The sequence below is a fragment of the Hippocampus bargibanti genome, linkage group LG06 (genome assembly GCF_051943395.1).
Source record: "Hippocampus bargibanti isolate YZ-2025 linkage group LG06, ASM5194339v1, whole genome shotgun sequence".
NCBI classification, from domain to species: Eukaryota; Metazoa; Chordata; class Actinopteri; order Syngnathiformes; family Syngnathidae; genus Hippocampus; species Hippocampus bargibanti.
Window position 1 is genome coordinate 9,581,214 of NC_142739.1, and position 16,108 is coordinate 9,597,321.

The 16,108-nt window shown below is 43.5% G+C and overlaps 1 protein-coding gene across 3 annotated transcripts in view; it reads right to left on the bottom strand.

Moving 5' to 3' along the window:
- The window catches only part of bbs9 (Bardet-Biedl syndrome 9), a 152,637-nt gene that overhangs the window by 56,798 nt on the left and 79,731 nt on the right, over positions 1 to 16,108 (bottom strand). For all 3 annotated transcript variants that reach the window (XM_088999062.1, XM_088999059.1, XM_088999060.1), the window contains 2 exons: positions 6,864 to 7,046; positions 3,305 to 3,554 (listed from right to left, as the gene is read on the bottom strand). In XM_088999062.1, coding sequence (XP_088855188.1) covers positions 3,305 to 3,554; positions 6,864 to 7,046 — 433 coding nt within the window. The remainder of the gene's footprint in view (positions 1 to 3,304; positions 3,555 to 6,863; positions 7,047 to 16,108) is intronic.

Genomic DNA, 16,108 nt, shown 5'->3' on the forward strand with positions numbered 1-16,108 from the left:
GACCTTCTGAAACTGACCATTTCCGGATTCATTTTGAAGTCATTTTTATTGGTGTTTTTCATTTAACTAAAAATATCAGCCTGCCTGATTTGGGTATTTTAGATGCTATAAAACGTTTTTCTGATGTCAGTGGGAAACAAAAACAAAAAATGGTGCCGGTTGTCCTTTAAATGTAGTATATACAAACCTCATAGCACAGTAAGAACACTACAACCCAATTTATTAACTGTCTTTCAAATGTGAAAAATATCCCTGATCAGTTAATCAATTTATCCCAAGGAATATGGCGTTTACATACTATTTCGTAGATACTTGGAGGAGGAAATGGAAATAGATTAAAATAACATATGCACTGTGATTTATCAAGATTGCGTCTGTTTTTAATAAGTTTCCATCGAAAGGGCAAAGTTAAAGAAATTTTATTGAAATTTTTTGAAAATTTATTGAAAAATGGAATCACTTTCAACATTCAAACCATATTATTACACAACGAAATATTCAAGCTCAATAATACCTACTTGTGTTAAATTCCGCCAAATCATAGATGGTTTGTCCTGACCGCGCTCAACAAACTCCTCACTGACGCCCTCGCCTTCACGCGCAAACAATACACGTGTACCGTCGCCGAGCACACGAACATAGACTACCTGCAGTTGAAATTTGCATACTCGGCACGGCAGCCAACCAGAAGCCTGCTTCTTTCTTCCGGACTTTCGCAAGCGTTATAAAGTCGTGCAATTGCATGTCATTTTCCAAAATAGATGCACAGAACCTCAGCCCAGAAGAAAGATTCAAAAGAAGCTAACAACAAATGTGACGCTACAAAACGTAAATTTACATTAAACCGTGACTGTAAAGTGGACGTGTGACTTATGAAAGGGGCTTAGTGGCTCGTAGGAAGCAATACAAACGTTGCATTGTGCACCGCAATGACAATCGCCTACTGAAGCAAAATCTACTGCCATGCACATTTACCATAAATTAAGCAAGGTAACATTTGCAGTAGGTGCATTCTTGATTTAAAGAAAGACTTTATACTTTGTTGCAATGTTTTTTAATGTGATTAGTTGCCTCATTGTGCTTCAAATTGTGAATAATGGGGCAGGAAACTTTTCAGTTATCTGCCCTGTTGTTCGGTAACTTTTTGTCATGAGTTTTAGACACTGTTTGTACTATAATTTGGGCAAGTTCGGCGGGCCGGATTAAAAAGCCTAACAGGCCGTATGTGGCCCGCGGGCCATAGTTTGCCCATCTCTGGACTAGCTTGTAGTGCTTCTGGTGTGTGACTTGCTCTGATCTTACTTTCGTGACTGCCTGGAGCATCCTGATGTTGAATAGATTTCCATCAAGCCGGATATCTATGGTAACCCCACTATTCTTCTCGATCCTCTCATGGAGCAACAGTGTCACACACAGGAGGAAGATGTTGAACAGGACTGGTGCGAGGACACATCCCTGGCGTACACCAGTCTGCCACATTAGGGTCGCATACACTCACACAGTTTTTTGGTCTGGAATGTCCCCGTGGGGACACTTTAGGAAGTGTCATGAAACGTCTTTAAAACATGGTTTGAAGTCTCTCAGAGCAATTTGCCCGTGGGGACCTCATTTTGAAGTCTCTCAGAGCAATTTGCCCGTGGGGACCTAATTTTAGGTCCCCACGGGTCATTGAGTTCCCACCGGGCTGCATGCAGTCAGGTTGATGTCCCCACCGGGGCACGCGAATGAGAACACGCACGCACACGCACACACACACACACACACACACACACACACACACACACACGCACACGCACACACACACAAACACACACAATACATACATACATACATACATTTATTTATGTATAGATTTATCTTTTTATCTATTGTGATGTCACGAGAGGCTGTGTCCTGGAGGGCAAATACATCCCCCTAAGATGGCTCCACCCAGAGAGAGTCTTGGCCCCATCTGGTGGAAGGCAGCAATTAAAACCACACACCTACAGCTGATCAGGGCTTGATTGGCAAGCAAGGCTCTTAAGGCAGAGAGCCTCTGAGTGTGGAGCTTGGGGAAAGACAAGCTCGATTGCTCTGCTCTGTGAAGAAGTTGATTGCTGCGTGTAACTCATTGCCAGTTGGGACCACACGACTGGACACTGGATTTGAACCTAGCTAAGGTGGCTAGGCTACATTAGGAGGACGTTAAGAGGGGTGAGGCCTAGAGACTCTTGGAAAAGAACTCCGTCTTTAGTTTTACCTCAGAAGAGACTTTATTTGGATTTAAGTATCAGAAGAGACTTTATTTGGATTTAAGTATCAGGAGAGACTTTATTTTGATAAGTATTGGAAGAGACACTATTCAAACCTTTGTTGCTTGTGAATTCCCCCTGGAACCCTTGATTAAAACCTTTTGTTTGTATCCAAACCTGTCGTCCATTGCACCTCTTGTCCTGTCCCGATGAGAGCGAGCCTCTCATGATATCACACTATATATCTATATATCTATTTGTTTATGTACGTATGTATTTATTTAGATCTTTATATGTTGGTTTTATCGTAAATTTCAACTGGTAGAACGACACCTATTTGAGGAACTGTGAAGGCTCAAGTCTCCCTTTCCTTTCCTCCAAGTGATTTTAGAAAATATTCTTCAATTTCTTCACAATGACATATTTTTAAAACCACTTTTGATAAGTTTTAATGTATTGTCACACACTTATTTATTTAAATACATGTGTTTCAAGCATTTTGGAGGGATGAAATTAAATACAAAAAAAAAGGTCTAAATTATCAATTCAAAAATTAAAATCCCTCGCAACGAACAAGGGCGTCTATCCATAAAGCTAAATTTAAGCTAAAATCGATAAAGCTGCAATCATTGATATTGTTGCTCTTGCAGTATGTCTACTTTTATTGCCGTATGTGACATCTCAGCTTGTGTGTTGAAGTGAAGAATGTTCTGCCATCCAAAAGCTATCATTTACACCCAATTACACAGAAACACCCACCCCAAGGGGGGCTTTTTGTCCACGATGGGAGTATGTGGGCGCGCGAAGAGAAGGGGAAACATTTGCCATCGTTCCTGCTGTTGGAAAAATAAACAATATCTCAAAGGCTGAGTGAAAAAACATCTGAGACGTAAATAAATGACTGCTTATAGACCTATTTGTGTGTCTGTGTGCGTGCGTACTGGTTTTTGTGTGTGTTTGGCTATTTGTGACAGAGAGAGTGGAGGGATGGCAATGGAGCCGTGGAAAGGGAGTAGGAAGGAGAAATGTGACATCAAACCCGACTTTAACACGAGCAGATAGGGTGGTCTCACCGGGGCCCGCGAGGTTCTGGACTTGGGCGGGGACCGGGGCGTTGGCCTCGGAGGCCAGTGCGAGGCGTCCCCCTTTGGCCAGACGCTCACACAGTAGCGTGATGTGCTTCTTGAGGCGGGCCGTGTCTCGGGGCAGGCCCAGCATGGGAACCCCTGCTTGGGCCAGCGTGGTGGCCTGGTCCTTGGGGCTACGAGACAGACATGTCCTCAGGAGGTGAGACACAGCCGCGTCGCAGCTCTCCTCCCAGCCCTGAGGGGGGGGGGGGGGGGTAAAAACAATGGTAATTTAACTTTTAACTGCATTTCCATAATTTTTTTCGCCCTCTTTAGTTTGTGAAGTGGTTTTTGCCTGCCATTTTGGAAAGAACTGATCTGAGTATGTTTGCTTTAATTGGCTTTTAACAATCTTTTGAAAATGTCCAAGGCAAACATTAGCAAAGTGAGCGATCGTCTGACTGGTGAACCCTTTTTTCCGGATGATTGATGCGATCGTCTTCTTGCGTGACGCAGTCTTTCTCTCCATCCAGTACAAAAATAATCTAACAGGGACATCTTCCAAACGGCTCCACCAATTCACACGCAGAATCCCCCCAAAAAAAGCATTACATTTTGCTTTGCGAAACGACTTCCACCAAGCAAGCAATCAGGCACAGTGATGAGAACGATAAATGTTAGTCATCACAGCTTTCCAAACACACCGGGCCGCAGTCAACGGCGCATCGAGTGAAGAGACGTTAAATGTGATCCAGCTGAGCTCAACAAAAGGAAAGAACACAGCTGCAACAAGCTTTTTCTCTTTCTGCCCCCATAAAAAAATTGATGGAGACGAGAAGTAGGCCGCATTCACTTGCTAAAATAGATTTGAATGTGCGAGTGAGAGGGGGAAAGGTGAAATGATGAGGATGGATAGGACTGTCTCTTACTCGTTTTTTCTTCTTTCTCCCACTTCCTCCATCATCAACTAAGCGCCAGCAGCAGCGTATGAATCTGTGAGAAGCTCTCCTTTTATGGGTTGCTACTCAGCATGTCTTAAAAGTAGTATGTTAATTTACATTAGCATGATTATGACTGTTTGGTTCAATTATTAGCATTAGCATGCTGAGGTGGGGTTGCTGCTCAGCGTCTTAAAAGTATGATGCTAATTTATGTTAGCATGTTTATGGCATTTTGATTCAAGTGTTAGCATTACCATATTGAGGCGGGGTTGCTGCTCAGCATGTCTGAGAAGTAGTATGCTAATTTATGTTAACCTGTTCATGGCATTTTGGTTCAAGTGTTAGCATTAGCATTCTGTCACCTAAACATCTAGATGTTTTGTTTATAATAATACATTTTATTTCAAGCGCCTTTCAAAACACCCAAGGACACTTTACAATAAAAACAATAGAACACAGCACATAACAATAAAACCATAAGTAAAATGATAAATATTAAATAGCAGAGAGAATTAGACATTGAAAGCAATTTTAACCAAATGGGTTTTGAGATGAGCCTTGAAAATAGGGAGGGAGTCAATATTACGGATGTTGGGTGGGAGTGAATTCCAGAGTTTGGGAGCAGAGCGGCTGAAAGCTCTGCATCCCATCGTGGTGAGACGGGCAGAGGGCACATAGAGGTGAAGGGAGGATGAGGATCTGAGGGACCAAGAGGGAACAGAGATTTGAAGCAGGTCATAAAGATAGGGAGGAGCAAGGTTATGGATGGCTTTGAAAGTAAACAGAAGTATTTTGAATTCGATACGATGTTTAACCGGTAGCCAGTGGAGTTGCTGGAGTACAGGGGGGATGTGGTGAAAGGAGGGGGTTCTAGTGATGATCCGGGCTGAAGAATTTTGGACGAGTTGGAGTTTATGGAGAAATTTCTGATTGACACCGAAGAAAAGTGCGTTGCAATAATCAATGCGGGAGGTGACAAGACTGTGGATAAGGATAGCAGCGGAGTGAGGGGTGAGCGAGGGACGGAGACGGTTAATATTACGGAGGTGGAAATAAGCAGACCGAGTAATGTTATTAATATGGGAGTGAAAGGATAGTGAGCTATCGAGGATGACACCCAGACTCTTGACCTGAGGGCAGGGGGACACAGTAGAACTGTCAATGGTGAGGGAGAAACTGTTAGTTTTGTGGAGGGTGGATTTGGTACCGACAAGAAGAAGTTCAGTTTTTTCACTGTTGAGCTTGAGAAAGTTATGGGAAAGCCAGGATTTAATTTCTGAGAGGGAACATGAGAGGGATGAAGGTGGAAGAGAGGCGTCGGGTTTGCTGGAGAGGTAGAGTTGGGTGTCATCCGCGAAGCAGTGAAAGTGAATGCCAAACTTACGGAAAATACTGCCAAGAGGAAGTAGGTAGATAATAAAGAGAAGTGGCCCCAGGACAGACCCTTGAGGCACACCAGAGGACACCGGAGAGGACCGTGAGGTGAACGAGTTGATTTGGATGAATTGTGCGCGATCAGAGAGATAGGAATGAAACCAGCGGAGTGGGGTGTGGGTGATGCCTAGGGTGGAAAGTCTGTCGAGAAGGATATGGTGGGAAATGGTGTCAAAAGCTGAGGTCAGGTCGAGAAGGATGAGGATGGAGAGTGAACCGGCCCCCTCCAGATTGTCATGTCCATCAATGTTGAGACAAGAACACAATTGTCATCCAGGAGCCAAAAACATTAGAATTGTGTCAATGTTCCAGTATTCACGGCCATGACTGAATTTTTTTGGAATCCTCAGGAGATGGTGAGAGGATCCAGCGTCGTACAGCTTGTTCTCACACAGTCGGGACTCCTCGTAGGCTACGTTGATGATTTTCCCAGACCAGACAGATCAGATCATGCCGTCTGTCTGGAGCGTTCCCTTTCTCGTTGGGATCGCTCCAAGGCATGTTGGGCTAGGGTTGAACTTTTTTTATGAGCAGACAGACACTTTTTTTTTCTAATCGCACATGAGATCTTTGTCTCACTTGTTCATTTTATCAATGTATCAAATGAACTGGAATATAAATCATCCGACAAATGAATGTTGAAGGTCAAGAGAAGCTTCAGGGAAGATCAGGGCATGTGTTGAGACAAAGCCGTAAAATTAGTTTTGGATTAATAAATATGCAATTAAAGCGCAGATATCTGAAAGTACTACTTCAGGGCAAAAAAGGAAAAAAAAGTAGATGAGTTATCTGTACATTGTCGCGTCCGCCTTCCTCCAGTAATATCGACTTCTTTTCTTCTGAATCGCAAAATGCCTCCTTCTTTATTCAAGAGTGGAACATCAGCTTCTTGTCTGTCATCGTGCGGTGTTCTTGACCCCCACTTTCAGCTCTCTCTTCTTCTCTCCTTTCTTCTTTCAACTCTCTTGTTCTTCTGGGTCAGTCAGCGTGTGTGCGGTTGGTTATTAGAGGCCTGATGACCTGTCATTAGGGCTCATTAGGGGCCTATCAGCATGGCAGCAGGTAGGGGAAGAGGACACCAGGGAGGGCTAGACGGGAGAGAGGCAAACCGGGAGCGCACTCACCTGTCCCAATGTGTGTGAGTGTGTGTGAGAGACAGTGTGAGTTTGCGAGTGAACGAGCATTCCTACCAATTGCGGCGTGTCGTGCAACAGCGGCAGCAAGGTGGCCTCCAAGATGTTGGTTTGTTCGGGGGTAAGGCCCTGCCACAGTGACAGGAGCAGCACCAGCAGCTGTGTGGAGCTCCGCAAGCGCACGAATGCCTCCTCCAGCTGACACGCGTTCTCCTGCGCCGCCTCCGCCAGAGACATTACCTGGACGGACACAACATCAAGTAACTACTTGATTATGTTAGGGGGGGATTTTTGAGGAGGTAGATGTGATCAGGCAGTTCTGTTCAAATCAATCCATAAATAAATACACAAACAGGCATTTCAACAAATAAACAACAAGCCTATACATAAAATAAACAAACAAATAAATAAATCACGTTTCGGTTACGACCAACGGGTGGCACTGTCGGGCCCTGCCTGCAGCAGCACAGGTGTGTGTCATTTAATCAGTGGCGGTTAAAACAACGTCCGGCATGACCATTCAGTGTCGGCTCATTGTTTCACCTTCCGTCTTGTCATGCTTTACTCATGGTTTTGTTTGCTACTTTGGACCTTTTGGTTATGATGACTTTGTTGTTTGAGATTTTGTTCCTGCCGACGTTAATACAATTTGTCAAATACACCCTGCCTCGTCCCTCCAGCCTGCGTTTTTGGGGTCCACAACCACTACCACTTCGGAAAGTGTGACAAAATAAATGGATTAATAAACAGACACAAATAAATAAATAAATAAAAACAATGTTGCAGGCTACCTTTGCAATGTGACCTTAACCATATAAGAAAGTACCCAGACTTTTGTCCACATAGTATGTTTTGCCAGCCATCCAATGTCATTCCCTCTCGCCGCAACGCCATCTCTTCCGGACGTCAAGCTCAGATTGAAACTTCTCAAAGAAAAAGAGGTCCAAGGATAAAGTAAAAAAATCAACACGAAAACATGTCCCCAGCCTAACTCATCCATCCTGTCTTCCAAGGTCAAGGGCTGACAAATTAGCCAAACTATGGATAGCCACTTCCTTACCGACTCACTCGGAATCTCAAGTAGATTATTTGTACCCTCTTTTTTTCTTTGTATTCCATGTATCTAGGTACACATCAATTTTAGTTCTTATCATAATAATAATAATAATAATAATAATAAATTTAAATTTATTATTGTATATGTATGTATGTATGTGTATATGTCATATTGTAAATTTCTCCACTGTGAGACTAATAAAGGCATATCCAATCCAATAAGAATAATAATACATTACATTTTAAGCGTCTTTCAAAGCTCTCAAGGACACTTTACAGTCACAGACAAGCATAGGTACTATAATAAATTAAATATAATCACAAATAGAATGCGATAAATAAAATACAATTATAAATAGAAACAAGAGAGAGAGCTACACAGAAAATGCAATTTTAAATAGGTGGGTTGAGATGGGCCTTGAAGGTAGGAAGAGAATCGATGTTACGAATGTTGGGAGGAAGTGAGTTCCAAAGTTTGGGGGCAGAGCAGCTGAAGGCTCTGTCACCCGTCGTGCTGAGATGTGCATGGGGAGGGGGCACACAGAGGGATGTATTTTCGCGAAGGACGACGGGCGATGTCCGCAAAGTGGAGACTCGGCGGGGGTGGGGGGTGTCCATTTTGAGCCAATAGCAAGGAGCTCGGCCGCTGAATATTTGAGCCGTCCTTCCGTGGGTCGATGTCCGGGTCGTGGTGGAAGGCTCATCCACCGAGAGCAGAGCAGCTCTGTCACAGGAAAGTGGGGCCATCGTTCAACTGGTGGAAGAATTGAACGGGCGGTTGGAGCTGACAGGTAGAATGTCGCAAATGATCGCTAAAAGCAGTCAAGTGATCGCTAATAGCAATCACAACGGTAGAGATGATGGATCGAATGCTCAAAAATGTAACAGGATGAGATCGATGTAATCCGCTGGTGGCAGAAAATCGAAAGTTTTCCGGAGAGCAGCAGCAGCACATCTGTGTGTGTGTGTGTGTGCGTGTGCGTGTGCGTGTGCGTGTGCGTGTGTGTGTGTGTGTGTGTGTGTGTGTGTGTACACTCAGATCGGAAGTCCAATTATCAGTTATCAGAGCAATGCAGGTAAATCCAATGCCTCCATTTGTATATTTCAGAGGGCATCAAGCCCCACTTTATGTTCGACTCATATCTGATAGCGGTGCCAGGATCAGAGAGGAAGGTGGAGCACCTGCCTAGCACAGAGTTCAGTCAAATGTCTCGACGAGCACTCAAGTCTCGGGGCCCCGTGTCGCGTCCTTGCGATGACCTAGAAAGCGTGCAAACAAAAAGTAAGCGCCAGCTTTGCGATCAGCGTTTAAAGGTGGAACTTAAGATCCCAAGTGAGTTGAACCCTGAACCTCGGCTATGGTCCATTCTGAACGTGGTTAAACGAGTGATGACGGAGCGATAAGGACGACAAGCGAGGACAGGCCCAAGGCCCGGGAGAAAGCAGATCCTGGACTAATGGACCACACTGACTTGACGAATGGATCCAGAATATTTGTGAAAATAAGACTTAAAACAAGAAAGCACCATGCCAAAGTCAATAACTGCAACACGACACCTGGACGAAAGTGTTTGGACACAAATATGTGCGGCAAAAAAAAAATTGTCATTACCACTGAAAGGATGGACGGATGGATCCATCCACCGCGGGAAATGAGGTCCTTCCAGGGAGACTGTTCTGATCATCGATTAGATGTCCTTAACAGCCATTTTAGGGTAACTGTCTTAGTCCGCAGTTTGTCTTAATAATCATAATAATACATTTTATTTACAAGTGCCTTTAAAAACTTAAGGCCACTTCACAGTGGCACAAGAAGAACAAAGGTTTTTTTTTCTACGGGTGAGCAGCGGCAGCCATTTGCATCAGCGTTCACTGAACTCGGAAGTAACACACACCACAAACTCAAATATAAAATGGTCAATCTTAACTAGGAAGGCAATCCAGTGCACTTGCCCCCTCACTCTGTCCAATTGTGTGGCCATGTTAATAAGTGATCCCTGTTGTATTTTCATAAAGTATACGATTCATATAGTATACGCTCATATACCAAAGACAGGGCTCGCCATTAGTCAAAATGCACGTCAGTGGTACCTGGGGGTTGTTGGGGGGTACACTCTAAAACAAACTTAACTCAGCAAGTGAGAGAAGCCACAACCTGCAAGATGTTGAATTCCTCCAGTCTTCATGTAACTTTCACACCATTCACAGTACTTTAAATTCAACCCACCAGAACCACCCTTCCCCAGAGACATCTCTGAAGTGTTGCGTATTGATAAAAGGCTGAAAGTCCTGTGAAGGGGTCCATTGTTGTTAGGGGCTCGCTTCCACACAAACACTGATCGATGCCAGGTGAGTGGACACAAAGACATATTTAGTCTGCAAATACGTAGAGTGATGAGTAAAGTTAGAATGTGTTTGCACATGACAGTGCTAACAAACATAAACACACACATTGACGTGCAATAATGCAGATGGCACAGTAAGTTGGCATTGGTTTCGGTGGCCAGATGATATTGGGCGAGGAATCAAATCTAAGACAGCTCTGCGGCCATGTGATCCATAGTGACATGCGAGTTTAGACCCGGAGGTCTGATGGGGGGGAAAGACACATGGCGGGTGGACGCCCTCACCTTCTCAAAACTCAAGAATATGCCAAATATTACATTTGGGGTGAATTATTTGCACAGTACAAACCAACTAACTTTTGATCACGTCATCGGTCAAACAACTGCTTTTTAGGAAATGTATGAGTCTGACCTGGTTCGAGTCTACAATTGACGGCTGCTGTTGTTTCAGTCCGAAATGGATGCTTTAAACAAGGTTGAGGTCATGTGGAATCTGTGTGTGTGCGTGTGCGTGTGTGTGTGTGTACACAGAGGGTTTCCTTCTCTCAATTCAAGAACTAAATTAGCATCTCCATTTTACAAAGGCTGGGATTGCAGAAGCCATTTCCTCAGATAGAATTTCACACAGACACCCACACCCACACGCACACACACAATAATGTTCTTCTTTCACTAACACCAGAAGAAGACATTTCCTCGATAATGAGGATGATTAAAAACATGTGTTGAGGGGTCTTGAACTCATCTACTAACTGTGGATAAAAATAGTTACAATATGGCATGATGTCACTCGTTGGCCACACCATCACCGTCAAAACGTTTTATTTCCATTTCTTTCCGTCGTTTTCAACAGTATAATCTAACAGGAACTGTAAATGCTCCACAACAAGTGTTTGTTTGAGCCACAATGCTATCATGTGAGGTGTACCTAGTTTTATGGCCTCGTAGTGTCAAACAGGTGCATGCATGCACACGCACGCACGCACACCCACACGCAAACACACACACGCAAACACACACACACATAAACACACACACACACACACACACACACACACACACACACACACACACACACACACACACACACGCACGCACACACACACACACGCACACACACACACACACACACACACACACACACACACACACACACACACACACACACACACACAACGTAAACTATGGCGGGGATGTAAACAGGCATTAGACGTGGAGACAGTACGATGAGGTGATCACGGCTACGATAGGTGGGCCAGACAGTAACCACTATTGTCGATGCTCAAAACCGGCACGCACACATACAATAGCGATAAGAGTCGTCTGTCTACACGTCTGCTGATAGCATCGCGGAGAGCGAGGATGAGGGAAGGAGGGAGGGAGAGACGAGAAGACCGCTGCAGATACCACCACTAAAAACCTGGAAAAAAAATCAACTTGATGAAAGCCTCCTGGCTGAAAGCGAGTGGAGGATTGCATGACAGGATCTGGCGACCCAGCCGGATCGGGAAGTTATTTCAAAAGAAAGTCCCCCCCGTAAAAAAAGAAGCCAAAAATATCTTTATAATAACTATTTCTGAATAGAGACATTATACACACCACTAGAGAAGCTAATTTGCTGGAAAGTGTGATGCAACATATATGAATTTAGATTGAACACTTATTAATCAAATCTATTTGGTGCGAAATAATGTAACAAAAACAATAATAATACTGCTGATATTACATTCCAAGTGGATTTGAGTTTAGTTTCTTCAAGTTCCTTCAAACTCATGTGCTCAAGGATGAATTTGCCTTGACTGATTCTGTTAGCGATGGCGCGTTTGCTATCCACTAGCACCTTGCCAGAAGAAAAAAACAGTGAGGTGGTGATGATGACAATTGTTTGTATCTTTTGGCATGACGAGGAAAAGTTTTCTTCAGCAGTCATCTGTACTTCTTTGAAGGTGTCAGACGTTTCGTTCCTCATCAATAGAGCCTCGACAGCGAACTAAAGTTGTGCTAGTAACTCTGGCCCTATTTCCCTTGTGGACAGAGGTGGCCATCCCAGACATCTGCTCTGGTGGTCCCTGCTCTAAGTATGGGGGAGCAGTGGACTACTCCCTGAAGACAATCTGATTAATCTGTTTTGTTCTATCTGATTACCTCTCATGTTCTATCGCTGGCTCTGATTTGAGGTTAAGTTCTTAGCTAAAGAAAATAGCTGGTTTGAAAGAGCAGCAAAAACAGCAAAACTCTTCACTAAATCACCATGGCGGTTTCAGGTTTAATTTAGACCGTGCTTACAAATGACTTCTTAGGTTGTTATCACATAGGCTTATTCATGTTAATGAGGTGATACTAGAGCTAATGAGGTGAAATCAGAGCCAGCGATAGTACATCAAAGGTAATCCGAGAGAAGAAAAGAGGTAATCAGATTGGCTTCAGAGAGGAGTCCAGTGCTCCCCCAATCATAGAGCAGGGACCTATCAGAGCAGAGGTCTGATGTTGCCCCTTATGTCCATTAGGGATATAGGGGCAGCATTACAAGCACAACTTTAGTTCGCCAACGAGAGGGGAGTGAAACATCCGACACCTTCAAAGAAGTACAGATGACGGCTGAAGAAACCTTTTCCTCGATGGACCACTCCTGGACAACTGAGAGCCTACACAGAAGTGTATAGGATATAAAACGTACATTACTGTATACAAAACAGGGTCTCCCCTGTTTGGTGAGTGAATGATTGAGTAATGCGGAGGTGATTGGTGACGGGCGTGCGAAGATTGATGTAAGAAGGGCGGGGTATCGAACACACGACCTTTCATCGCGGAGCAAAGCTCTTTGTGTGGCGACCGTGTGAACACGCATGTAGAAGAAAAAAAAATCAAGGAGTGACCCCACCATGGCAGTGAAAACATTGAAGTTGCCTCCTTTGATGGCTCATCAATCACAGCCTGACAAAAGGACACTTGAACACTGGTGAATTTTTTTTGTGACTTTTGTGGACTTAACCTCGTCTGGAAGCACTTTGAGGAAAAAACATTACTGTTGTTGCTGCATCTTTATTTGCTCTTAGTGGCAATTCACTTTTCCTCTCCAGAGACACACTTAAGCAAAGCTTCCATACACACACACACACACACATGCACAAACGCACGCACACGCACGCACAAACACACACACACACACACACACACACACACACACACACACACACACATCAAGGAAAATTAATAATAGCTATGTTAGCTTAGCATATTGATTTGTTGACACTGTACGCGGCGCCACCTTCTACCATACAGCGTATGGAGCAAACAAGCATACTCACAGGCATGTCCTATCTTTAATGTCACACCTGAAGGATGCAATACTAAAATAGAGTGAAGGCAAAAAGAAAAAAAAAATCTACAATGCATACACACAGTTTACTGGGTGGTCCCAAGGGCCCAGAGGCCCCTGACCGAACAGGGGACTAAATTACAGAGCGTGACCCACCGCAGCGACACCCAACAAGGGATTATCATCCATCCCAGATCCCAGGACGCCGGTAGCCTCAGGCTGCAGGGGGCTGACCTTCACAAGTTTGGAGGTGATCTCACACACGCTGAGGCCCACCCAAAGATGAAATAATGAGCAGGTTGATTGGGAGCGGACTTCTGGGTGGACAACTTGCTATGCATGTGAAAAGTGTGTCTTCATGTACATGTGAGGACAGACATTTTACTTTCATTGCTCTTTCATTGATAGATTTTCAAAAGTGGTTGTATTCTTTTGAAAGACTGCATTTTATGAACACTGGTATATATTTTATTAATATAATTATTATATACATGTATTTTTGAATGGAGCCCAAAAAGTGAAAAACTTTTTTTAAACCATAATAATACTACCTGACAGACTACCTGAGTTTAAAAATGTAACACTCGTATGGGAACACTCCAAATTGGCCTTTGGTGTGAGTGTGAGAGTGACTGGTTGTTTGCCTGTGTGTGCCCTGCGATTGGCTGGAAACGAATTCAGGGTGTCCCCAGCCTACTGTCCGAAGACGCCTGGGATAGGCTCCAGCACCCCCCGCAACCCTAATGAGGAATAAGTGGTACGGAAAATGGATGGGTGGATGCAGAGAAGTTCAAAACAGTTTGAATAATACATGTGTATTTTTTTTCAAGGCCCAATCTTTTTGCTCATGATATGTATCAAGTTTATTTCAAATATTTCATTTGCACGGACGGACAGACAGACAGACAGACAGACAGACAGACAGACAGACAGACAGACAGACAGACAGACAGACAGATAGATAGATAGATAGATAGATAGATAGATAGATAGATAGATAGATAGATAGATAGATAGATATTTTTTTCATTCAACAAATGTATGGCCACCAAAGGTTTGTTCAAGTTAACTATTTTCAAGCTGTATTATTGTTATTGTAAAATACTGTCTTACATAGTTTCCAATATTCGGATTCATTGTCATGTGAATTTAATCTACTTTAATCAACTACAGTAAAGTCTCGTTATATCGATATCGGATATATCGATAGTCCCGGTTATATCGATACTATTTCTATGCACGCACGGAGAAAATTACATGCAAACAGGGTCGGATATATCGATAGTCCCGGTTATATCGATATTTTTTCGGACTCCCTTGAATATCGATATAACGACACTTTACTGTAATTCTACTATCTTTGTGACTGCTTTCCTGTATATGATAGTTATCCATGTTACAGCTTCAGGTGTTGTACTATATAATAGTGTAAAGTACTATATAAATCAATACGTATTGTATTGTACTTTGATTAATTTTTTAAACTAGTGATATCATGGATAACAAGTTGCCTCACAACATAAACAATTCCACTGTTTACAAGTCAAAGGGAGTAAATGACGAAAATTTGAAACACAAAACCAAGTGTGAACAAAATATGAAAATTGTGCGGAGCCAACAAACATTTTCTAACCGGTGTTGCACTATTAATGCGCATGTGTGGAAACATCTGGATGGACACAACGCAATACCCTGATAGGAGGTTATAGCGGGTCACATGAATAAAATGAAACGCACGCGCGCGCACGCAAACACCTCATAAATAGGTCTGCTCCAGCTGCGTGTACGTGTGGATGGGGTCAAAGTTCAAACATATATGCTGACAGCACATACTCACCCTGTAGTGATCACCCTTAAATCACATGCACACTCACGCACACGCACACACACACACGCACACGCACACACACACACACAGCGAGTGAGAGTGTTGGGAGAATGCGATGTGAAAAACCCCAAGGGCCTTTTTCAGCAAGGCAGCTGTGCAGTATGGGTGTGTGCGCGTGTGCTGCTCCAGATTCATCAACGCATTAACACAAGTAGTCGTTCTTATTAATATTGCAATTCATAGGACATTGTCTGAAATATACAGCATCTCGAGAAAGTGTAAAAAAGGAAGTCAACAGGAGGAAATGTGACCAGTAAGCAGAGATGGAGGAAGTGAGAGGAGTGTGGACAATTAGACGACGATGTGGATGCAAAGATCAAGATGTAACGATAAATATGATGAGACGAGGATGTATAGACAAGTGGGAGGTGAGAAAAAGACAAGGAAGTGCAGTTAATAAAAGGTAGACTTGGAAATAGAGACAAGAGGAAGTACAATGAAGTAGAGATGGGGTAGGGAGGGGAAGAGATGATGAGGTGGACAAGGAAGTAGAAATTCTCAAATTCTCACTCTCAAAAGTGGAAAGGATGAACGTGAAAGCAAGAAAGTGGAGACAGGAAGTCAAAGCCAAGGATGTGGAGAAGAGGTTGTGGTGACTGGAGTCCAGATGAGGAAGTGGAGACAAGAAAGTGAAGACTGAAATGCGGATACAAGAAAGTTGAGCTGATGTGTGTATTATATTTCCGACAGGAGA